The sequence below is a fragment of the Ooceraea biroi genome, chromosome 1 (genome assembly GCF_003672135.1).
Source record: "Ooceraea biroi isolate clonal line C1 chromosome 1, Obir_v5.4, whole genome shotgun sequence".
In the NCBI taxonomy this organism is placed as follows: domain Eukaryota; kingdom Metazoa; phylum Arthropoda; class Insecta; order Hymenoptera; family Formicidae; genus Ooceraea; species Ooceraea biroi.
The window spans coordinates 1,665,859-1,691,365 of NC_039506.1; the positions used below are offsets into that span (position 1 = coordinate 1,665,859).

Sequence of the window (25,507 nt, forward strand, 5' to 3'; positions counted from 1 at the left end):
CCAGTACTAAAATGAAAATGAAATCTCCTAAAATGTGAACAATATTGATATTACCTTTTGTTTTTTTTTTTTTTATGATAGTAGAGCAGGCAGTACAAAAGTATTCAATTTTATTGTCTGGATCTACAAACGTAAATTTATGAATGCATGTAAATTTATGCTTGTGTCTTGTGTATAGATTTGGAGAAAAGCAAAAACTATGAGGGTAAGTATCATCATATACAATTAACGATTCTTAACAACTACGGCATAGAGAAAAAGAGAGTATAATACGATGTTGCTTTATGCGAGAATAATATTAAAATAATAAATAATTATATATCGAAGCAAAGATATGTGAGAGAGAGAGAGAGAGAGAGAGAGAGTATGTGTGTGTGTGTGTGTGTGTGTGTGTGTGTGTGTGTGTGTGTGTGTGTGTGTGTGTGGTGTGTGCGCGCGCGCGCGCTGTGGTGTATATATGTATGTATGTATGTATGTATGTATGTATATCGAAATCTTTTCTTGCTTTACAGCTAAAGAGCGAAAATAGGGTTATTCTTGTACAGTCGCGAAACAAATGTAAATGTAACTGTAATCAACTGCTTGTATGCACTGTGCTCGCTTTGCTCATAACGCTTCGTGATGCACGACTGATAATATATTTAAAAGCATATATAGTGTAGCTATGTATATGCATTTTTGCAAATAATACTGCATACATCTTTATTACAAGCCTCGAAGAAATCAATCTTTGACAAAGAAAAAAAAAGAGACAATCTTTCTTCGTATACGCGCCGGTTGATTCGACAAAATAATTTTCAAAATTGTACTATTGCCTCCATAAATAGTGTCGACACAACTTCTTATTACTCTTTGCAATGGAATCGATATATATATATATATATATATATATATATATATATATATGTGTATTTAGAAAATGTTTTGACTACTTCTTTTGGAATCTGGTTACCGCTCGGTATTGATACACACATCCACTTGTCGAATGAAAATATAAGATTTATGAGCGGCGCAGATTAAAATCTCACAAGTATACACTGAAATATGCGTATCCCGCTTCTATCTCTTCTTCCGTGTCTCCGTTTCATCATCGTCCTCGCCGCTGTCGATTGCCCCGTTTCGTTCCACATGGTCCTCGTCCAATCTTGCCCTCTTCACCTTCGGTTCTTCTTCTTCGAATATTTGTACTTGGTTGAAATTCAAGCTCAATTCCTTGCAACGTTTCTCAACGTATTTGAACAGCCGCGTGCCCGCCCTGTACACGTAACTATTTTTAAAAAGACATAGCCTTACTTCTTACACACGTATTTCCAGATTGGTTCGGAGGCCAAAGATTACTTGTATCAACTTGTGTGATCAAGCAAGGCCTTACTTACTCTTGCGGATATATTAAATTACTGACTATACATGATTATACATGATCATCAACAATGACGAATGATTTTACAGCTTTAAGAGACATCGTTAAGAGTTAGCTGAGAGCTGTTAAGAGACACTGAGAAAGCCAATTTCTTCCAATGCAACCGTACATTAATCACATTTAGGGTTTAGTTTAGGGGTTGATAACTTAATAGTGTAGAATAACGGCTTGTTTTAATGCGTGAAACAATGTTCTCTGCAAATTTTCCCTTGAATACATCATACATGGAGATTTATCTCATTTACGCACGATATGATTTACTTGTATGTATATCGAGTCAAAATAAGTATTTTCTACGAGACAAGCAGATATACCCCATTACATTGTCGTTAATAGTAATTATATGTGCGTGTGTATTAGCGTTCATGTACCGTGTGTGTATGTGTGCATATCACATTTCTGCAAATTCAGCCGTTTAATAAAGAGTTTAAGCTTTTTATAAAACGCTACCTCGCGCAAAGCGAACGTTTTATAACAAGGCTCGGCTTTTTACAACGGAGCAAAATTTACAAATTTCTAGTGTGTATTATTATCAGCGTTGTAATCTCTGGCGTCCGAACTTGCGTGAAGCGGATAATGATAACGTTGATACGTACTTGTATACGGAACTGTGTTCCTTGTTGTACAATCTACAGTTTTCGAAGACCAACTGGCAATCGGAAAAAAATTGATCTAACGCTTCGTAGTCACCATTACCAAGTTTGTATTTTATCGTTCCAAAGTCCATCGGATTAGAAATGATATCATGATAATCTGGAACTTCGTTTTTTGTAACGGGTGACAAAAACGGCCATGAATCCCTGTGGTGCCTAACGTCGGTTAATAATTCTTGCAACTTTGCCATTGATCCCTTAATTGAATTCTTGTCCCCTTCATGCTCAATCTCCGCTGCTCGTTTCGTTGCGCGTCGCGTCTGCCTTGGTTCGGTGTCATCCGATGCGCTACTATCTGCACACCCAAAATTCCTTTATTTAGTTGGCGTACATTTTTGTGTTATTCCAGTTTCAAATTCATTCAAGTTGGCGCTACAAAGCTCTACCGATGCTTGATATTTTTTCATATGATATGATACATACATATGGATATGGATTAGCAATAGCAAATTCCATTGCCAAGGCGATAAAATCTAAATCAAGAGCGACGAAATGAGTACTGCTGTATGCTTGCGTGTACTTTACCTCGTGTATTTCATTATATATGCTCCAGAAAAAAAACAAGTTGAAACGGTTAACTTTGATTGTAAAATTGACACATGTTGTAAATCCACTACTCTTTCAATGTATAGCGAGCTTTCCCGAGGAAAATAAGAAAGAGAATGACAAAAGGAAAGAATAATAAATCAATCATGTTGGGAAATGCTACAAACACAAACACACGCAACGCGTGCACGCACGCACGCACGCACACATATAGAATAAAATAAGGGATACGATACAGACCGTCCCAGTCTGTAGATTCTGTAGTGAGGAGGCTCTTGGCAAAGCCATGGATGCGAGAGCGTGCTGCTGCTGCGCACAGCCTCTCCTTGTCCCTTTCGCGCCCCCTCACTATCAAACATAATCACCACGCTAAGAAACTCTCTTGTCTATACTTGGCTACAATTTTTATCTATGCTAAATGCAGAAATCTTGTTCGAGTAACAGTAAAGGGACGTTATACGGCCCTTGAAAACTCGAGATACTTTCGCTCTTCCGTTGTTACTACGCGCCGTTACCTTTTGTCGCATTTCTTCTTTTATTCTTGCACTTGAAGCAAGACCATCTTCCTCTGGGAGCCCTCGACAATGGCGGTTCTACGCATTCCAGGTGATAACGATTTGGACACGTATCACAAGCGATCAGCCTGCCACCAGTCTTACACGATGCACATAGATTTTCCAATCGTATATTTCTGAAAGGTTCACAAAAGGTTGATCAGTCAAATCGACTAAAGCAACGCGATTTTGAATTGAATCGCGTTTGAATGAAAGATCGATGAAAGAAATATCTTACATATCCTCCTCACTCTCCTCATCGTCCTCTTCATCCACCTGATCGCCCTCATCGTCGCTGTGAGGCACGCGCTTCGCGCGATTGTGCCGTGTCTCTTTGGTCAATATCGGTTCATCGTCAATCTCCTCTTCGAACCTCTTTCGCTTTTGAGTTTTCCCCTTGGGCTTGATCTCCGGCGGTTTACACGCGGTACAAAACCAGTCTCCAGACGGTACGGCCTACAAGGAAGCAATAGCACAACGAAATGATATAAAAGAAAAATGATGGAGCAATTATTAGGAAAAGACATAATGTACAGGTAAACGCGGGCGCGTGAGCGCGAAAAATATCGTAATTACATTAAGTTTTGGCTTGAGACAATAGAGGTGATGTCCGCGGTTGCATCCATCGCAGAGTAACATGTTCTCCGCGTCTCTACGCCTCCGACATATGCGACACTGAGCGTTTAACGCGCTCCTGTCCCATGCGACACTGTTGTGCAGCGTGCTCAAGTGAACGAACAATTGAGACCAGTTGGTCGACGCTACGAGTGATTGTTCCCATCTCTCTCGCGCTTCTTCGCCCGACCACTTTTTATCCTTTTGGTCGGGTCCTAACGGTCTCTGTAAGTACCTCTGCTCTATAGCGTGGGACAGCTGCAAAATAGCGCACGCCAACTGCTTGATGATCGTCTGCTGCTTTTGGTCGAGCGTCATTTCGGTTTCATCGGGTAAACCTAAGTACATTCCTGGATCTCTGTAAGTCTTTATGTTGATACTTCCAACCTCGGAGTCGGGAGTACCGGGTCTACTGTGCTTAAACTCGTTCTTTATCTTGTCTACTAAAGTATTTGCCGGTGTGTCTAGATCGATCTCATTGCCGGCGCACATCAATTTGTCACATTGTTTGTCGTAACCTCTCTGAACGATCGCGTTCCTCCAGACGGTGCGATCGATTATCTTCAGACATCCCAAACAACCTGCATTGATCTTGTCTTCAAAGTCCAAAATGTGATCTCTCAACGTCAATTCCATCGCTTCCTCGATCGTCGTTTCGGGAGGGAAAGTTAAGTTTGCGTTCTCGTACTTGTTTTTCCTCGTAATCGACTTACTAATTTGTCCCTTGAGATCTGAAAACTATGTACATCCCGCTTAATCTTCGTTCCTTTAGCGCTGCATGATGGTGTATACGTTTAACGACAAATTTACTGTGTAAATTAGGGAAAACTATATACTTACTACGTCCGGATTTAATCTGTGCTTAGGACACTCGTCGATAACCAGAAGCAAACTGTCCATCTCTTGTAAAAGGTTATTTCTAAGCTCGCTCTCCCTGACGCCCCTTGTGCTTAAGCTGTCTATCAATGCTTGAACGTCTTCTTGCTTCCCGTAAAAGCTCCACTTGATCGGCGATCTCTTACAATGAACCGGACAGTCTTTATCTCCCGTGCACAATACCAAGCCCTTTTTAATATTGGTAAGATCTTGCTTGAACTCCTTTCGAGACGATTTAACGCTGCTCTTGTCAGAGGAGAGAAGCTTCTTCGGTGACTTTTTCGATTTCTTAAAGCTGTTCTCTTTGTCGCTAAACTCATCCTCAAATTTCGTTTTTAGATACGCGTATGTTGCCTCCTTATCTTGCAACTCTGGATGGTGCGGAGTGCCTTCGGCAAGACAGCTTCCAGGCCACCGTTCGTCATTTTCTACGAACAATCCTATAAGAAGAAAATGAAAAACAAGATCATTATCATTTAACTAGTTGCAGTATCTTGCAATGAAAAATCATTTCGTTTTCTTAACAGGCCATGCATGAAATGTTGCAACGTACCTGGAATAGACAGAAGTCTCCAATATCTTCGATGGGCTCTATCCGCGCCCAAGTAAAGCATCATTTTGTCGTTCCTCGACGCTTGTTGTAATTCTCTCAGCTTGTTCTCATATTCTTCTTTTTTCCTTTCTTCGTCGTAATTGCCGCGTGTAATTTTCTTCGGCTTTGCATCTTCCTCCTCGAGTTTTCCTTCCTTCTCGCGTTCCCTCATCTTCTCTTTCTCCTCCTTCTCCTTCTTCTGCTCGGCGAGTAAGAACAGCTTTAATTCTTTCTTAGCTTGGTGCAGCTTATCGTGTCGTTCCTCGATCGCATCGCGGATCGATGCAAACGTAAACAGCTGATTGATCAAACACATCACGATTTTGATTTTATCATCCAAGTTAAGCTCGCTGACATTTCGGTGGCCCAACAATCGCAAGAGGTAAGCGTCGTTAATCCTCAGAAGGAGCGCAGGATCGTCGAAATTTGTATAACCACCTGTAATGACGATAGATAGACGTTACACGTTAAATGTCGACATTCTACCTGACATACTCTTACTGTTCAATTAAAATGACACATTTCACACGTACCCTTTTGCGAATAACGCCATTTGGAAGCGGCTTCGCTTATACGTCCTCCGGAGCTTAATAGATGTTGCCTGAGAATTTCGCTTAAAGTTACGTGGTCCAGCGTAAGTTCCAACAATTTGCAGCCTTGATAAGTCGAGCACCATGTAGAAGCCATCGTGGCAAGTTTTATGGCCTTCGCCATCGACGACGCTCCTTCGTAAGGACTAATATTGTCTAGCAAAGTAGACGCTTGCGCGTCGACTTCATTGTCTTCCTCCGCTTGATATTTCAATATGTTTAATAACAACAGTTGCAAGAGATCACTCCAAGGACCGGATGCTTCTTCAGTCAACAATGCCCTTTCCAATAGTTCCAAATTGAATCCTCCTGAGAAATATACAGATACCTCCAACTCCTCGTTAAAAAATGCAAGGAATTCTAATATCATGGCAAAGTCTCCGAATTTCTCGTTTGGTATGTTGCATTTGATGGCAGTAGGTTCAGGAATAGGACAAAGATCCTCGCACTCGAGATCTTCCCTCGGCTTGTTCCACAGTTTCATGTACGCGGCCAAAGCTGCCGACTTTTGCTTTTTCTCCTTTTTCCGTTCGCTTTTCAGTGCTCTTTCCTCCTTACGCTTTGCTTTCTCCTCCAGAGCTTTCGCTTTAAGTTCTTCTTTAAACTTGCCATTCATTCTGTCGAGATAAACGCAAAGACATTAAACGAAAGAAGAAAATTCCGTCAGACGGACGGAGGGAGTTCGCTCCCTCACTGAGCAATCTTTACCTTGGTTTACGAAATTTCTTTATCGCACCGGTATCGTTCACTTTTCCACTGTCGCTAACTTTCTTCAAAGGATCCACCTTCTCCAGTGTTTTCTGCTTCGACACGGTCGAAGTAAGAAATTTATCTATCGATTCTTGTTTATGCTTGACAGATTTCTTCACGCGCACTGTAAAATCTGGAAGTGTCCCAGCAAATATCGTATCGAAACGTACTTTGTTAATTCCATACTTTTCCAATACGCTTTCCTGCAACAGAACCAAAAATTTTCTGTCGCGATGTCACCTACGTGTACGTCATAGTACAGATATTCCTTACGCAAATAGCGTAACATTTTAAAATAAAATCTCTATTAACCTTTACGACCCATATACCGTTACTATTTTGTTCACAGAGTTGACGAAGAAATATCTTGTTACGCTCTCTGCTATAATGCTGCTTCCGTCTTCTAACCTGCGACGCTTCCACTATCATGATCTCGCTGACATCGGAATCTCCAGAATCCAATTGTTCTACCTCGTAACGAAATAATTTTGCCGGTGGATGATAATAATGCTCCTGTAGACTGCTGAAACATTTCCCACCCCGAAATGTGAAATAATATTAAATCGATCACGTGAAACGACTTGTATGAAAATGATTTAACAAAATTAAGTCAATTACTTGCTATTTTCGTTCATATATGCCTTAACTTGTTGCTCGGAAGGTACAATGACTTGAAGAACGTGGCAGTTACACCAGGAATCTTCCGTGAAGCTAGCCTCCACCATTTCTCCTACGAAATAGCGATCTCTCGCAAATTGATAAACGTCTTCGATCATTTCGTTAAACGAGGACCTGTTTGTTTTACTAGCAAGATACAATATAGGGATTCGCAACTGAAAAGTACAAGACAATGTTTTTTATATAGAAGCATACCCATTGACCCACTCTGCCTGTCCTCGATATAGATTACACAAAGTTATAGCTTACCTCCATCGGAAACTCTTTCAAACTCTTCTTTGCATTCTCTTCACATTGTAAAGCTTCCTCAAATGTCATATTAGTCTTACCCGTTATACTACATGACCATATGAGCGAGTTGCACAAAATAATTCTCTCGCAAAATTCACTGTAATAATATTAAAACTATATACTAGTATCATAGTATACATATATTAGTATGATAGATTCATTGTACAAGAGCAAGGAAAATCTGAGTAATCTATCCAACGTTGCAATTTCTGCATTTCTAAAATATCTCCACATTTCTATTTCAGATCTGTATACAGCATCTGTGTTATATGCATTTATAATTTTATATATACATATCCACAACGACAAGATATTGAGGTAAAAGGAGCATCTCATTTCTACGTGTGTTAATATTCAATGGACAAAACTTGTTACACAACATAATGAGGTAATTGTTAATTTCTTTAGCTGGATCTCATTTGCTTATTCAAGCTTACAATTAAACAGGTATATGAGGATACAGTGCCATATTGTTACCAATGTAAGCAGACGTCTGCATCTGCAGCCAAAGATAACCAAAAGTAAAAAAAAAAGTCAAATACAATGTTCCAATTTGAGTCTGTAGTGAAACATAGTAGCAATGTGAAGCCTTTTCTCTGGCGAACTCTACCCAATTTTACCAATGGCAACATCAATTTCGTCGTAAACGTACGTTAAGCTGCTCGCGAGTCTAACCTTGTCGAAACAACCATGCCATTTCAATTTTTAAACAAACCAACAAGCGCAAGCCGGTTATTGATGTATTTTTTACGGAATAATAAAACAAACTTGTAACAAAAGACCAATCAGTTTTTATAACACGGACATAGTCCATCTTGTTGCGATACTGTAATCTCGCTGTCACTTTACGAGACTGTATAAATCGGTATATTCGACAACGAAGCAAGATTGATTTGTCAGGATTGCGGTCGCCATCGTCGTCGTTATAAACTTACTTGTAATCTTTAAATATCTCGTTGGTAACTTCGCAATGGTACACTTCATCATCGTCTCTAAAATCGGAGGAAACATGAAGCCGTTGAAACGGCTGTTTACGTAGCAGCGGCATTTCGGCTGCACTCTGCAGCAGCGATGGTAACGGCGATGGCAGCGGCGACGATGGTTCTTTCTCTTTTTCCTCACATACAAGGCGCGCAACGAGACTGGCACCGCTCTCGAGAACGAATGATCGCGATGAACAAGGAACGATGTTGCCTCTTGGCGCGGAACTCGCGATGCGTCGACAACGCACACCAAGTGGTCGTACGCGTCGTCTGTGCACTTGACGTGTTGATTTGACCAAAGATGAAAACGTCAAGCCGCACGGCTCGGCGATGTTGGTCCGTGATTCCGTATCATTTCACACGCGGGTAATTTTGCCGCGATCTCATAACGAAGCGCAATCTCCCAAGCACTATGCACGATACGCGTGACGCGTTTGCACACCTGGTATCGCACGTACTATACACAGCCGGAAGCCAACTGCGAATCCGACCGTATTACCAACTGTGACATTTCGCGCGCGAATCACTATACAGGGGGTCGATTGTGTATCATATTACTTGGGTGAAAATTACAGAAGTGAGCAAATTTACTAGATGTTGACCAATGAAATTATAAATATGATACACAATCGACCCCCAGGTTAAGGTACATACATACTCATCGCGATTGGAGTTGCGGCTATCTATTTGGCGCTGCAAATGCTTCGTCGTTACTCTCTATCCTTTTTCTTCTTTCGGATAGAAAGTGTTGCGAAGCATTTGTAACGTCAAATGGATCCCGAATATCTCGAGACAAACCAGTGTGATTTTATTGATCAATGCCCACAGAATGCTAATCTACGTAAATAACAGACAGAAAATGGAACAAAATACATAAGCATAGTTATATAAAGTACAGAAAGGTCTCATATCTTTAGTAGCGCGTGCCAAATTTAATTCGTACGAATGATATGGCGAGATATGCAAATGCGCATTATTATACAGTTGGTAACTAGCATCTGGTTGCATAAAAGTTGGCGGGAGAATGGACACGCTGGATAAACGGACGGTAAGATATCATAACCAAGATGTCATAACTAAAATGGTGATTGAATGTTCACGTGTCTCGTGTTTAATCCAAATATCTCTCGTTTTAATATTTTAATTCGAATTATTCAAATTATAATTCAAGTTATAGTTCCTCTCCTAATCAAAGTTCTTATTAAATACAATAAAAATATTTAATTGTACAATATTACTACACGATAAAGCACAACTCTTTTGCTCTTTATATTGACGAAAAACGGAAATAAAATGAAATATGCACACGCTACGTAAGAAAATCGACCAAAAAGGCAATTAAACTTTTTTCTTTTTATTCTCTCTCTCTCGGTATCATCTCGGAACAATACAATACAAAACAAAACTAAAAATTACTCGACGATTAAATCATTCTACTTGCGAAAAAGAAAATACGTATGTATAAAATCGAAAGATAAAGTAAGCATTGTTTTTAATGAAAAATATATGCAAGAAATAATTCGTTAGATATATATGCCTATTTGACTTCAGCTTACAAAGATTAATTAGATAAAAATCTTAGATAAAGTAAGTTGATAATATGTGTGGGTTCATGGCGTTTTATCTATTCGGATTTCGTCCAAGTTTATCGAAACAAAATGATATTATATGATTATAATACATCGCAGGAACGTTCTCTCACAGATAAAACAGTGCAGTGACCAGTAATTGATATGAATCAAGCGAAATTAGTTTCTTCAAATGAAGGGACAGATGTCGCCACTGTATTATTGAATGGATCCAATGTAACGGATTATTATTGTAAGTAAATTTTTCTGTAATAATGCTGATACAAAAAATGATTTTTTGGATAAATATGCGCATTAAATATCTCTTTTATGTCAAAACTATTTTATTGAAAACTCTTGTTTTCTATGGTAAGAGAATGTTTGTAAGAATTAAAAAGAACGTGTCTCAGTACGCACGTTAGTACGAGTAAGGAATGTACGTGAGCTCTCGTAAACTCAGTAGAAAGTAGAAAAAAAACAAAAAAGTAAGGAGAAAAAGATTTCATTTGATGTATATTATCTACTGCCATCAGAAATGATCAGAATATAATAAAGTGTTTGAAAAACAAATACGATTATATTGTGTATAATGTGTTATCGCACACGCGGTACTTGTGATACGGATACTGTGATAATGTATCAAAATACATTGCATCTTAAGTCAAAGCATCGAAAGTTGCTTGTATTTCGACAATTATTGTATGTACTTTTGTACATATATACAATACGTATGTATGTACGTATGTATGAAAATCGCCTTCGCGGAGAACATTGCGAATCTGGATATAAGAATAACTGGCCTTGCTTGCAGGGTGGAGCACACCTCCACAACGAGGAGGGGAGTGCAGAGCTGTTTTCTTAGCAAATATTTTCATTAAAGCCCCACGGAGGGAGTCTCGAATATCTGAATAGCAATGGCGATATTCGCGGAAGAAAAGAGAAAAGGAGGAGGTGATGGAAAAAAGCCAAGCGTCGAAGACGGAACGCGAGACTGTACGAGGCAAGTATACATTTATATTGTTAAAACGTTTCTGATTTCTTCGAGGATTTGTGTAGCGATGCGTGTGGCACAATGATCTTGCTATTTGATAAACTCTCTCTCTCCCTCCCTCATTTTATTTTAAAATCGTTACTCGTTACATGCGTACAGTGCAAATTGTAGTCATATATCGATAATAATACGACTGAATAAGACTGAAAAATATCTAGTATGTATATGATTTATATTATGATTCTTTATTCTTGATTTTCACTCTATGCAATTGCAAATGCCATATGTTATACATATGTTGCAAATGAAAGCATATATTTTCGATTACACACGCAAACGAAGAAAATCATACATATATCTCAAGTATATTCTTGAAAGGACGACGACACGTAACCATACGAGGCTGGCGAGTGCCGGCACGCGCAAAGCATCCTGAATTCTCGCCCTTTTCAATGTTAAGGAGCGTAAGAGACGTTCTTTCACATGAATTCATTCAACGTGAATGAACGTCAAAATGTTTGTAGACTCCATTGGTAGTCGGCCACCGGTTGATTCGTTTACACAGATGGCATTATGGCGAATCTAGCCGCGTGCGCGGATATCACTTTTGGATTGTCGTTAATAAAGTTGCGGAACCTGACGAGATCGAAAAAGGAATAAGCTACGACTTGTTTCCAAAAATTGGCATGTTACTGCGAAAAGTAGAGAAAAGAATTTTCAATCTTTACCTCTTGAAATCAAACAATTGAATTTGATAAATGGACTCACTCATGGTAAGTGAGTCAAAGTGTCACGGATGCTGCGTAACCATCTTGTCAAGTCTTTTGTATTTCTTTTATATTTCTATTTGTAAACTGCACGTGTACAGCGTGTAATGTTTTTTCAACAACCAAGCAAGAAAATCGATACTGTTGGATTGCCCGAAGGATTTTGCGGATCCTTTAATCCTCGATCGATCGGTCGATTAGGCGTTTAGTGATCTTTATTGCATCGTTGCTGAAACGTGTAAGTCGGCTTGCGGCCGAGCCCTGTTGTTATTCTCTCTTTATTGATCATTCGAGCGAACGATCACCATTTTGTTGGCCAGGATCAATGGTTTTCATTGCCTTTCGTGCAGTAGATTTAAGAGGTTTTACCGTAGAACGCCCCTCGGTTTCTAATCGAGGGCTACTTCCTTTTTCGTGCAAGCGCAGACGCACTTGTGTCAATGTGCATCTATATTCCAGGAAAAAATGCAAAAAGATTTCATTCATCCTGAGAAATTTATAAAGAAATTTTATTTATATCTTGAGAATGTCACGAGCCTACTATTACATGTGCCATGTGCAGAATTAATACGTGCCAAACGCGAAAGATACATGCTTAGCTACGTGCTACGACTGTCGTTACACTACAATTTTGGCAGAGATATGCTTAATATCCGTAAATTATCTTGACTTGTTTTCACGAATCAAACTTTACGATACAGAATATTTCGATCGGTAAATACAAATCTCTTCCTTCGTTTGTTTTGAGATTGTTTAATAACATGTATAATTACAGACTATCTTTCTTTATCACGATGGACGTGAGATGTATCCTGATATCTTATCTCATTTCAAGATTGAAAATCTTGTGATATTTGTCGAACGCATTAAAATCTAAGCAACAATCTCAGCGCGCTTTCCGGTGATCTGTTTCCAAACGGCACATCCCTTGTTATTCGATAATTAACCTTTCTTCGCTCTTTTCGTGTAACCCGGTGGTGCACAACGCGAAGCGAAGCGTATTCTCTGATTTTATTGTACTCGCCGAGTCGCGCGCCTTCTTCTCCACTCTTTGCGACTTCCTCTTCGAGTTCGGCAACGCGGAAAATGCGAATTTACCGTAAATTAGTGAATTGGAAAATAACGGAGCGGAAGCGTTTCCTTTGATGAACCTTACGACAAATGCGCAACAAGATCCAAGAATTAAACCATAATTGGTAATTGCCTGGTAGAATTGTAGAAGCCTGTCCTAAACGGGAAACTGTCGCTAGTAACGGGAATAAAGAAATCTTCAAAATCTATCTGCAATATACTAGCTGATTGATATAATATAAATGTATATCACCGAGAGAACCCCTCTTCTCCCTTTCTTCTATCTCTAGAAAGAATAAATGATTCCAAGAAACAAATTGAAAAGTTTGAAATAAATTTTTGAAAAAGGCTGATTTACACTTAGTTTCGTTTCTTAATTTTCAACGCAGCAAAGATACCAAAGAAGGGCGCGTCTTTAATAGGCGCGTCGAGCCATTTCTGCATAATGTATCATGGAACATAGACCGTCGCCAGCGATGAAACTCGCATTACCGGTGGCAGCTTATACGAACTACAGTAGTCTAATCAAACACGGAGCTATTAACCGGGTCAACATTTCGAGTTTGGGGTACTTAGTGCCAAAGACTTTGTGGTACCTATGTCAATGACGCGCTCACGCATATGTGCGTGCACTCGATACGTGCACACGTGCACACGCATGTGCACATGTACGCGCATTCGGTCGAGTTCTAGGGCGAATGAGTAGCAAAGCGGCCGTGTCGGACGGCCTTAAATAAATATCTAATGTGCACAACCCGAACCCCGAACCCCTGGTTGGCCCCCGCCAATATTGTTTTAGGCGCGAGGTATGGCAAGCCGAGTTTTGTAACTCAAGAAACGAGCGCGACTCGCGTGCAGCCAAGAAGACGATGCAATGCATCCAAGATCTCGCGTCTCAATCCGTGTTGCGGACTGCTACGCAGCGAGTATTTGTTGGAATTGCTCAGGAAAAAGTTTCGAAAAACGAGATGCTACTAATCTCATAAGCGATTTCATTGTTCACAAGATAAGTTGTAAAGCTACAAGAATAGCTTGTAAGCTATTCTTCTCCTCATTTGGTCTCATTTGCCTTTCGAGTGAGCTTGGCAGAATTGCGGTTTGAGTATTATCGATCGCAAACTTACATGATATTAAAAATCTCATTGAAAGATAAAATTTGAAAAAAATTGATTTTGAGTTGAGTAGTTGAGAACGTTCTATATATGTATACGCATAATTGTACACTTTATTCTGATTAACTATGAAACTTGTTCTGTTTCGTAGTTCACAGCAATCATTTCCCTCTTTCTAACAGCACCTATTTGCTTGCGGAAAATGTTTTTACAAAGAAAATCACGCGGACGTAATTCGCATAATACCGCTTCAAGTATTTTCTCTTGCAAATGCGCTTTTAAAATCTGGCAGAACTTTTCATTCATACACATTGTAATCTTATCAAGAATTAGTCCATGATAGCTCATGATCTGCAAGTTTATCATAATGTCAATTAGAAAATGTCGCGATTTCGACTCACCCTAAATCACACACACACTTCCTTCGATCTACTTTGGTTAGCGTTTGTCGCGGAAATAATTAATTAAGAGCAGAAAGCACCCTCTCGCGCTCTCTCATACACACACGCACGCACACATTTTCTCCTATCCGTTTCTCTCATGCTCTCCTTCTGCACGTCGCCCTTTGCGCCAACTCATAACTGTGCTCGCCTCTTGCTACAGCACCATACCCCTTTGCCCGACCTTGCTGTAGCCCTTATTACCGTGTCGCAGCTCGGTTAACGTGAGCGGGTTAATGAACAGCTCGGGCAAATATAGAATTTCTCATAAAAACTACAAATTACTGCTGCCGCAGGTGCGTAGCAAGCGGCGGCGGTCGGTCGCACGGCGTGTACATTTTTTCACTCGCAAAATTATACAACGCAGTATAGTACGTGAGAATAAGAAAAAATTAAATTGCGCGGCGCAGCTACAGAGAAAGCGAGAGGGAAAGAGAGAGAGAGAGAGGAACACTTTGAGGATCATGCCTGGTTGCCGTGATTTCCCGAAAGGCATTTTGCGCCGGATAATAGGATGGATGAAAAAATTTGCGAGTTAAAGCTAGAAGAGAAAGGGAGACAAAGAATTGGATAGAGCACTGTTGTAAAGGGAGGTACGTTTTGACGGAAAACTCGTTAATTGGAAAGGAAGTAGTACGTGCCGGTCCGACAATCGCAATTGTTCGGTGAGACGAGGCCCTCACGGTCAAACACGAGCCGAGGGGCGAGAAACACAGACCTTCCGTTTAATTATACTCGACTTTATCTCTGTGCGCGCGGAACGCGCAAGATTCTTTGCCTTACGAGGGAGAAGATGTAATTCCCGATCTGCCAAATTTACTCGTTGCTAATAATCCAACGCATACATGACGGACACGTACAGAGAGAAGGAGAAGGAAAATCATGTATCCCATCGTCGTCGTCCGTGAGCGACGCTCGCATTATATTATTACACTCGTGCTGTTGTTTGTCAGCTTAAAACCGGGAGCCATTAGCAGGTATTATTTTAGCCGTGATCCACTGTTAACGGGAACAATGGCGTCGGTACGCCCGACGTCCCACGATATTAAATGAAGCGAAGTGATACATTTCGAAGGGGGATAGGGACGAGCAAATAGGGATGACGACGTGTTTTGAGGGGGGAGAGAGAACCTGGCCTCTCTCTCTCTCTCTCTCTCTCTCTCTCTCTCAGCACAGAGAGATCGGGAGACCGAGAGAAGGGTGAGCTCCGTGCGTGAACGGAAGAACAGCGAACGCGGGGGCGAAGGTAATGAAGGGGAAGATACAGGGAGAGGGCAGGGGTAAGATGGGGCTCGTCACGTATTACGTTACGCCTCTGGCCTGTGTAAATACCACAGCGCTGTAATCTAGAGTTAATGGTGCTCTAGTGACGCGAGTATCTATCGAAAGCGCTATCATCCCCATATAACTCACCCCCTCGAAAGTCCTTCGGCGTGCGAAGCGAGAGGTGCTCTGCGAATGAAGCTTTGCTTAATGATGTCCGGGAGCTACGCTTAAATTTCATTTCGTCTTTATGCCGGAGCTTTAGCCGGTGCTGATTCACCTGAAACTTTCGGTTAGTCTTTCCCGAGGCATGAGCTTGCGCGAAAATTAATTCCAAGAGTCTGTACCGCGTTGACGCGACTTTGACTGAAATATATATGATTGCGAAATCAAGTTTTCTACCAGCTGCCATTGTCATCGAGACTAGAGAATTAGTCAAAATGCATTTAGTAGGTGAAAGGAATAAAGATCGAGATTAAATGATATAAGTGGGATAAGAGCGCAAATTGTCGAAACTGCATTGTCGCACGGAACGACTTTCCTAAAGAACGCAGAATAAGTCTATACGCTCAAGTATTTCAAATGAAAAATTGAATAAAAAGTCGAAAGTAATATCCCCTCGGCTTCTTTTCACTCGGTATATTATAATACGTCTGGTCTACTGGCGCGTGTTTGCGCGATGCCCCGCAGATGGATCTGATTTAGAAACGATCTTCCACGGGGGGAAAACGGGGGGAAAGAGAGTCGAACGAATGCAGATAGTAATCTGCGAGAGCGTTCCAGGCTGTGCGCGATATTATGCACGTGATTCCACGACCAAGACACTGCCGTTGACAGCGCAATTACCGCGTCGTCTCGCGCGTGCAGTCGTCTACTTTGCAACCTCTCTTCTTCCAAAGTTAAACGCTTCGCCTAACGAGCGATGACGCTACGAGAGAGTCTCTTTCACCGATCAGCTCTCATCTATTATAATATCGTGTTTTATCACGTCCCATTTTCCCAATGAAACCTGATAAAGATGCAACGAATATCCGAGACATTTTTTCCGACTTTCTCGATATCCCCGAGCGTTCTCGCGCGGATCGTTGCTTCTCTCTTATACATAATACTAATATACCCTGACCTGACGATTGATCATGATTGTCACGATCGGAGATGAAACGCAGGGAGCGTGTGGAGCAAAAAACATGGGCGAGTGAGGAGGCGCGTGTTACGCGGACGCGCACCTGTCGCAGATCAGTAACGTAATCGCGAAAATCAAAGAAAGCGTGGCCAGCGATGCGAGAGATGCCACTCCGCTGGATATACATCTATGTATGTGCGTTTTGCAGTGGGTGACAGCGAGAGAAAGAGGCGATTTTGAGGGCGTTACTAGGTAGGAAGCCATTTTGGGGGCTGGTGCTTTTGATTAATGAACCGCTGGAGAGTGCGTGCACGTTCTTGCGCTTTGTTCGCCGGGAATAATAATCGGGAATCCTTGTTGGAGTATCAAATAGGAATCAGCTCTCGCGTCGGATAATCGATTAATAGTGGTTCGGATAATGCGTACATGGTATATACGGCGTGCACTGGGTAGGATACGACCAAGCTTGTGTATACGTATACGTTACACGTTGCTCTTCCGCGTAATCTCTCCTTGCTTACACGTCTTACATGTTTCATTTGATTAACCTTCTCGCGCCTGTACTTCAAACCTTTGTTCGATCGAAACTCAAACGTTAGACCACGTGTAATTACATTATTTATGTCGTATTATTATTGATAATAATAGCACATGTGGCGTATGAGATACACCGCGATATGTGTCGTATACCGTGTATCGAAAAGATGAAAATTTATAATTTTACCGTTTATTACCCGAGTGTCTGTAGCATAATGTATTAAACAATCGACCGAATCGGCGGAAAACAAGTCTGAAAATATCGGCAAGATTTCGCAGTGACGACACATATACTTATTGACATACAAACATATACATGCGTGTGTATACAAATATATATAAACGCGATATGTACAGAGTCTATATACAGAGAAACGCGTTTTAAAACCTTAAATTCCAAACTCGTATCTCGCGACGGCGGCAAAGCCAGCCTGATACACAGTGACAACTTCCGGGATACCCGGCAGCCTTTGGCGTCGTCGCGGATGTGATTGGCCGTCTCCGGAGACGGTGGGTGTGGCCCCCCTCCAGCCAGCCGGTAACCACCATCCCTCTTGTCGTCGACACTTGGCGGAGTGAGTCCCCTCTACTTTCCCATCACCCGGCGAAAGGTACATAGCTTACTCGCTAAACGAATCCTGGCACGGAAGGGGAAGACTTCCAAGACGTTCCTGGAGGGGCGAACCAAGACAGATACGAGAAGGGCGCATCCATTGGAAAGGGGTAAGGTGCGGGGAAAATGTATCAGTGTCGAGGGATGGATAATCGGTTGGCATTACTACTCCCCTGCTCGCAACGATACGTGTGTGCCTCCGTGATGTATCCGTCTAGAATGCTCCGAGAAAGAACCATCGTGGATCTGTGAGGATTCATCGTGGGAAGCTGTCTTTGATTTCGCGAGGACAAAATACGAGCAAAATTTGGGGACTGCAGATTCTCAAAACGATATAGATGTTTAGGAGAGCTACGATAAGCATTTTGCTACGTGGAGAGCTTTTTAATTCAACTTTTCGAGATAGAATTCTTCTTGAACATTGCAAGGTCGCAAGAGACTGCTAGTTAGCACAGAGGTAAAGAACTCTCTGTTCCCAACTATGGTACTCTGCTGATAATAGCCGAGATAGGAATAATCTTGTTTCCCCAAGTCACCCCAATCTCACCAACTTGGAAAACACCGAGTCTAAGCTGAATCGAGAACTACGTCTGACAAATCGCTCTTGCACTTGGACGTGTCGCTGTATTAATTCATATGCTTGATAAATATCTCAACAAGCGTTTTTTATATATTTGTTTGTTGATTATTGTTTCTTGATTCCTTTGCGAATAATGTAGCAAATAACGAAGAAATATGTGAAAGAGGATGGTATGAAGACACGAGACAAGTTCAATCAATGAACTTTTGAACCTTGATCCATTTCTTGTGCCGAGTTGACAAAATACGTTATACAAATGGTATGCGGACCCGTACGGAAATAATGTCGTTCAATCTCCGATCATTTCCACGCGAACGTAATATTTCCGGAATATTACGTTCGCCAAGAGCTTACTCGAAAGCGAGCCGATCTTTCGCGTAAACAGTCGTTCTCTCTCTTCCTCGATGCATTCCGCAATCTAGACCGTTGATTTCCGTTGCGGGCAAATCCGTCGGGATTTCACGCGTCGCGTCGCATCATCGAATCCTATGTCGAGTTAGACGGATTAGAACGCGTTGAAGCAGATTCCGCGTCGGCTGGACGCGCCCCGAGATACCTTATTCTCTCTCGGCTGGTTTTTATTCGCCGTGTGTGCATGCAACGTGTGTGGCGTGTCCTTTGTCGGTATTTTGCACTCCGTTCTACGTGTGTCGCTACGACTCGTCAGAGCCATTATCCAAACAACACCGAAAAGACAGGCGTTTAAAATTCTCGGAAAGCAAATTTTCTCGTCTTTGTGAGAGAAATTTCTGATAACCGGGGAAATTAGCCAGGACAAAATCTAATCGACTGTGTATGTCAATGGCGTATATCACGTTGCGACGATGACGGCGATGGCGGCGATAGCGACGAAGATTCCCGGAGATAGGGGGATGGTAGTGTCGTTTCGCGGTAATTCGATCCACGCGCCGTCACGTGACCCAAGTGTACTTCCGTTCTGGCGAGGGTGACTTGTGGCGCTATCATGGCGTGGCCCGAGATTCGTGCAGCTGACGGCTCAATTATCTCAGCGAGGGTCTCACACAGTCACGCCTGCGACCTACGTGCCTATCCCCTCGGCTGCGTTCGCCGGTGGTCCCAGGAACCTACGAGAGCAACCCCAAGCCCATTGTCCTCCAGCTATTAACCGCTCTCTCCTCCCGTACCCGAGTGAAGGACTCATTGCCTTCCGGATGCTTTGACTCCTGTCACGCGATCGGTGCTACTAACTGCGTTCGCTGGCTCGCCTTATTGCCGACTAATCTCCTTGGAGTTTTTACGATGCTATGAGATTCGGTTGCGCATACCATGAATCAGTGGCTTGCGTTTAAAATCACTTGTCGATTGATCATCGATCGTCATCAAGCTCGAGAAAAAACGCACAGCGTTTTAACAAAACTTCAACATTCGTCTCGTAAACGCCAGGTTACTCGTCATTACATGTTGTACTTATCGTTGCTGCAAGGGATTGCAGGGAATCGCGATGTAAAGGTGGCAACACGCTCGTGATGGTGCGTTTCCTATTAACGGTCGCGGTATCTTAAACTCAAGCCATTGTGTGCTCAGGGTGAACCATTAACTTAATTGAAAGCAAGAACTTGGTATTCGTTTCTTCTTATGACGCACCGGTAATATCACCATTAGCAGACGCTCCTTATCCTGTGAAAGATGGAGATCCTGCGTAATAGCAATTTCTACAGACATTTGTCCCGCAAAGAGAGTAACGCCAGAACCCTCTCGACGAGAGCTTCTATAATAGATTCTAGGTAGGACCGCCCCGGCGAATACGATAAATGCGGATGTACATGTACACACGCATCGTATACACGGGCACCCTGCTAGAAAATCGAAATTGCCTGAAATCAGGAAAGCCGGATATTTGGAACTAAGCGTGGTCGTTACTCGAGAAAGGATTTCTTCCTCTCGGAATGTTTTCTTCGTCTGAGTTTCTTCAATGCGCTAATGGAAATGAAATCCCTTAGGATGAAGACTACGACCCCGACAAAGGCGGGAGTTCAGCCAACCCTAAGGGCGAATCTCACCCCCGGCGTTACCTGCCCACACCCTTCTCGTCGCTTCACTTGATTATATGAAAACTGCGCGAGTATAATGAGTCCTTAGATCTCAACTGCTCGTTATTGCGAGCTAATCAACTTATCGATTAACGTTATCCGTCTTGTCTCGTTCGGCTAAAACGAGTGTCGATCTCTCGGACGAGAGATGGTGGCCGCTTATAGTTTATGTAAACATCGACGATACTACAAATCAGATTGATGATACGACGTTATTTAATTTGTCAAGGTACGAATGTTAAAACCGTACACATTGTACATTTGTGTACAGCTTGCAGCATGCGCGATTGTGCTGCATTTGCGATTATCTACGCGTTACATCCTCTTTGCGTCACTTTCTCGCTAGAGAAACAATCGGTGTGAGAGAAATCGTGCTCGTTAGCCCATAAACGACGGCCAAGCGAAGGAGCGAAAGGGAAAGAACTCACCTTCCGCTTGTCGGTTTTGTAGATACGAGTCAGCAGTGAGTCGAGATTCCTTGTTATGCGCTGTGTTACTCGCTAGACGCGAATGGGCGTAAAGTTACGCGCGCCGTCAATCGATCCTGCCGACTTTTATACTTTTGCAAAAACTGATTCCTTTTTTTTCAAGTTGGGAAAGAGGAATCATTATACTTAAATTTATTTGTAGAAAGTTCGTTTGCAGAAATTGCGCGATGACATTGGTACATTGAACGCAACGAGAAGAATTACGAAAAAGCGGCTAAAATTACGTCGCGAAATCTTCATTTACACGCCAATCTTTCTTGGATGAAATCTGGTTTACTCGCTTTACAACGCCGTTAGTTTTTCAGCTGACATGACAAACCCTTTCGCGCTCTCGAGTCTCAAAACTCAGGGATCGTGCAAGGTAAATCGAGCTGCGAGTCTTACGAGATGGAGTCTAATCCTCTCCATGAGAACAATGACGAGTGGAAAACGAGAAGCGGGATTGGAGTGAAAACGAGCATTGCGAAGGACGATATAGCAACCGATATCGACATCGACATCGACATCGATAAGAAGAGTATCGTTGATATTGGCGACGGTAAGGGAACGCCGGGGAGACCGGAACCGTTCGTCCGTGTCGTTCGTCGTATTGAATCAGTTCTCGGGGAGCAATAAAACACAGACGGAATGTCGCGTTTCAATCGTCTCGCATTGTGAGAAACCGGGGTTCGAGGCGACGCCAAAAGTGCTTTCGCGTTTGTGTATCGCATACGGATCCCTATATGCGCGACGGCGTATCCACGCTGCCAACAGCCTCCCTTTCCTAGCATCTGCTCGTCCTTTTCCTCTTCGTCTTCTCCTCCTCCTCCTCCTCTTCCTCCTCCCTCTCCTCCTACTTGTCTTTCGCAACACGAATATAACGAGTTCGGAATATTCCTCGTTGAGATGGTAATTTGCAATTTTATCGAATTCCATTGAGGTCGTGCGTATGCTCTCGCAGGATCTCGCGATACCTCAACGAATGACTATAGCGGTGGTCGAGTGACGAGATACATTGTTACACGGGAAAGAAGGTGGAATTAAAGAATCGAAAGGATAATGATCACACGGACCAGATCTTGAAAGAGTCAAGGATAATCTGGGGTATCGCATACGGATCCCTATCCTATTTGGATGTACGAAAGACGGAAAACCGCCGACCGGTTTTGAATCCCTTCAGTTTTCCGCGTCGGACAGGCGGAATCATCCAACGAAATTGCGGTTCGACCGTCCAGACAGCAAAGGGACAAGCGATCTACTCGGTCAGGTACTTTGACGAGTCAACTGCCCCACTAGTTTATTGTCGCACGTACGCACGTCTCGTCTACATGTACGTACCGTACTACCGGAAACCATTCGTCCTGGCGGTGCCATGGAGTGTGTAAACACTCCCTCGGAGCTCAGTCTCTCTCTTTCCCTCTCGCTACGAGGTTGCGAGGGTGCATGGAGGACGGAAGGGTAGTGGCGGTTGGCGGCAGCGGCGACGGTCACGGCGGCGGAGACGGGGCATGGCTGGAAGGGCATGGGAGGAGGGGAAGAGATGGTGGAGGAAGTGGAGGAGGTGGAGGAGATGGAGGACGAGGAGGAGGAGGGTTGATTTTCGTTCGGGGATGTGGTAACGTACAGACCGGGTGCAGAAATCGTGTGGGTTTCTATCCCCGCGGGCTATATCCCCGGAATCAGCTGCCAGATTATTCTATTACCGCGTATCAACATGGGGTTTGTTTGATCTGAAAACACGAGCCCGCCACATTGTTTCACCCAGATAAAGAATTTAACGTCGGGTAATTAAAAGGACCTCCTCTCGGCCTCGGGGACGCGACGCGGAGCCGGAAGACACGGTAACCCGCGTCTTTAACGTCCTTCCAATTCGAGCGACTTGTCTCCGGTGGTTTGTCACGTGCAAATCCCTCCTGGGAACATTTCGAGCCTTCGTAGCGCGAACTTTGTACCAAGCTATGCGTGTACTCGCCTCAACCCTCTCGTTGCGCACGCACAGCACTCTCAATCTACTTGGTTGATCAACGTAAAAAAACGTCGTTTTCTTCCTTTTCTCTGTTTTCAATTTGGCTTTTTCTACATGGCTTTTTCTAAATTCAACGACATCTGTAAAGAGACTGAATGTCACAGCGTTTGAGATTAAAAGATTTAAAAGTTTCTTCGACAAGTGGGAGCGGGAAGAGAAATTGATAATTCCTGGTTGATCTGTTCGCTGTCAATTGATTATTGTCATCGAACAAAGGGAGCGAAATGTGCGATTAATTTTGTCCCTCGTCAGGAATTTATTCTTTTATTGGATAGACAGAGGAGTCAGATAGAAGCGAGTGCGCTGAAAGAATAAATGTTGAAGAATCGTAAATCGTAAATGTATTATACATATAAAGAATTTTGCAATGAAAGACGGAGGGGCGCACGTTCCGTAGTTTTTCCGGTTCGTTGTTTCTCGTTACAAACTCGCGAGTGAAATACAAAAGGCGAGATTCGTGCAGGGTAAGAAACTGGTCATTGGATTAATATCGTCGCGAAAGCGTTACGTCTCGCTGGATGATTAAATTCTATATCGAAAATGAATCGTTGAATTATTTACTAGTTTAGTACGTGTTTTGTGTAACCGGCATTCGCCCTTGTTTAAGCAACGCTTTATTATATATTTAACCGCAACAAATTCATACTCGCCTCCCTTTTCCGCCGGCGATATTACGATAATTTAATTATTGTAATATTATCGAACTCTATCGCGACTGCGCATTAGTAATGACGTACAAATAATTCCGCTACTACACATTGTACAATGTGCGTGTAGGGCAAAATAGCTTAATTCGTCCGCACCAGTGCGGCCTTTGTTATTTCCTCGAATAATATTACGGCTCGTTTGTAAATTCGATGTGTCGACTTTTTAACTCCTGGCCGAGCGTGTATCGCGGATGGCATCGATCGTGGGCTCTTCTGGCGCAACACAATCGAACATCGTCGCCTATGGCCGGTTGGTTCGCGCGTACACCGTATCGTATACGTGGCTATCTCTTGCCAACTTGCACTGCTTTCGATCCTGTACATCCTACGTGAGCCGGTATGGGCCTGTTTGTTGCCTTACGACTCGTGTACAAGGTCGCAAACAAAAGTATTGGAATCTTTTCCTCTTTTTCCTTTCTTTTTTGTCACGAAAATTCTGTCTAGTTGTCACACTCCTCAAGCACGCATCCTAGCGTATCCAGTAAAATTTCCGAAAAATGTTACAAGGAACGCGATCATTTTTAAGGCACGGCATTCGTTCTAAGAAATAATTGAGAATTAGCCGTGTTGAAGAAAACTGACGTCCATTTATACAGGTGTCGCGTCGAGGCGGACGAGAGGCGGAAATTGTCAGCGGCAAAATTACGGGCGACGGTCGATTCATCGACGTCGAAACAATAACAATCGGCGTATGCCCGACGATGCGGTAATTAAAATAAAATTAATTGGATTGCCCGCGCGCGCACTCGCGGCCGAATCTTTCGAAGGAGATGACTGCACAGCCGTAGGGGTGTTTTGTGCGTTATTGCACATATAATGCACTGTTTATTTTGCATTCTCTCTCGCTCTCTCCACTCATTTCACCGTTTCTCCTTTCGAAACGAGTATATATATTATACGCCAAGCGTATATACGTATACATACATTTATTCACGCACACACATTAAATAAATGTGTGCACATGCATGAGCAATCCGCTTCTCCTCTCTTCATCCCTCGGGACGATTCTCTCATCGCAAACGTGTCTCCCATTCGAAATTTCTATCATTTCAAACAGACCAATTTTTGTAATCGATTCAAATTACAAAATTATGAAATAATATTTTTGTCTCACTGCGTGCGATGTGTGCGATGGGCCGAGAGAAATTGCAAGAAATTGTAATAGGTATATTTTTAAGCACTTTAAGATTTCTGTTCAATATATGTGATCATTCCTCATGATTTTTTTCGTCTCTCTCTTTCTTTGATCGAGCTTGTTTTTTCTACTTCAAGTATGGCGAGGAATTAAAAGACTTAACTCAAGATTCTGCGGGTCGTTGCCCCAATTCTCAATGAAAGAGAGAGAGAGAGAGAAAGAAAGAAAGAAAGAAAGGGGAAGCTTCGTATGCAATAATCGATCGCGATTATTCATTGATGTGTGTACTTTCGAGGTTTAGCCACGGCACGTGCAAGCAATCAATCCCGTCTTCCCAAGTTTACGTATTCGAGCGTCTCCGTGTACCGTTGATTAAATTTTCAGCAGGGATTGTCTTGATCTTTCTTCGATTCAGCCTTTGAGCGAAACTTTTCCACGGCAATGATAGAGCCTGATGGCAGCTGTACGAAGGATCAGGCTGATTTTCGATTCCTCGAGTTTCACTTAT

At 42.5% G+C, this 25,507-nt stretch overlaps 1 protein-coding gene and 2 long non-coding RNA genes across 8 annotated transcripts; 2 read left to right on the plus strand and 1 right to left on the minus strand.

Moving 5' to 3' along the window:
* Positions 1-654: 654 nt before the first annotated feature.
* On the minus strand, positions 655-9,007 carry LOC105280268 (bromodomain adjacent to zinc finger domain protein 1A). 4 transcript variants are annotated; one of them, XM_011340633.3, is made up of 14 exons: positions 8,501-9,007; positions 7,524-7,662; positions 7,215-7,429; positions 6,909-7,116; positions 6,555-6,799; positions 5,790-6,463; positions 5,218-5,694; positions 4,629-5,104; positions 3,750-4,526; positions 3,412-3,629; positions 3,135-3,310; positions 2,860-2,967; positions 2,017-2,368; positions 655-1,267 (listed from the first exon to the last, which is right to left on the minus strand). In XM_011340633.3, the coding sequence occupies exons 1-14, from the start codon at positions 8,611-8,613 to the stop codon at positions 1,060-1,062; spliced, it is 4,386 nt and encodes a 1,461-aa protein (XP_011338935.2). In that variant the 5' UTR covers positions 8,614-9,007; the 3' UTR covers positions 655-1,059. The 4 variants fall into 4 exon arrangements, with proteins under 4 accessions (XP_011338935.2, XP_011338936.2, XP_011338934.2 ...); XM_011340634.3 differs by having other exon boundaries at positions 655-1,255; positions 6,909-7,119; positions 8,501-9,006; XM_011340632.3 differs by having other exon boundaries at positions 6,909-7,119; positions 8,501-9,006.
* On the plus strand, positions 7,669-8,344 carry LOC109611032. The gene is made up of 2 exons (XR_002193354.1): positions 7,669-7,953; positions 8,013-8,344. It is a non-coding gene; the product is annotated as an uncharacterized LOC109611032 (long non-coding RNA).
* Positions 9,008-9,168: 161 nt separating the features above from the next.
* On the plus strand, positions 9,169-11,080 carry LOC105280267. 3 transcript variants are annotated; one of them, XR_002193353.2, is made up of 3 exons: positions 9,169-10,135; positions 10,237-10,369; positions 10,928-11,080. It is a non-coding gene; the product is annotated as an uncharacterized LOC105280267 (long non-coding RNA). The 3 variants fall into 3 exon arrangements; XR_002193352.2 differs by having other exon boundaries at positions 9,169-9,596; XR_002193351.2 differs by having other exon boundaries at positions 9,169-9,596; positions 10,253-10,369.
* The last annotated feature ends 14,427 nt before the right edge of the window (positions 11,081-25,507 follow it).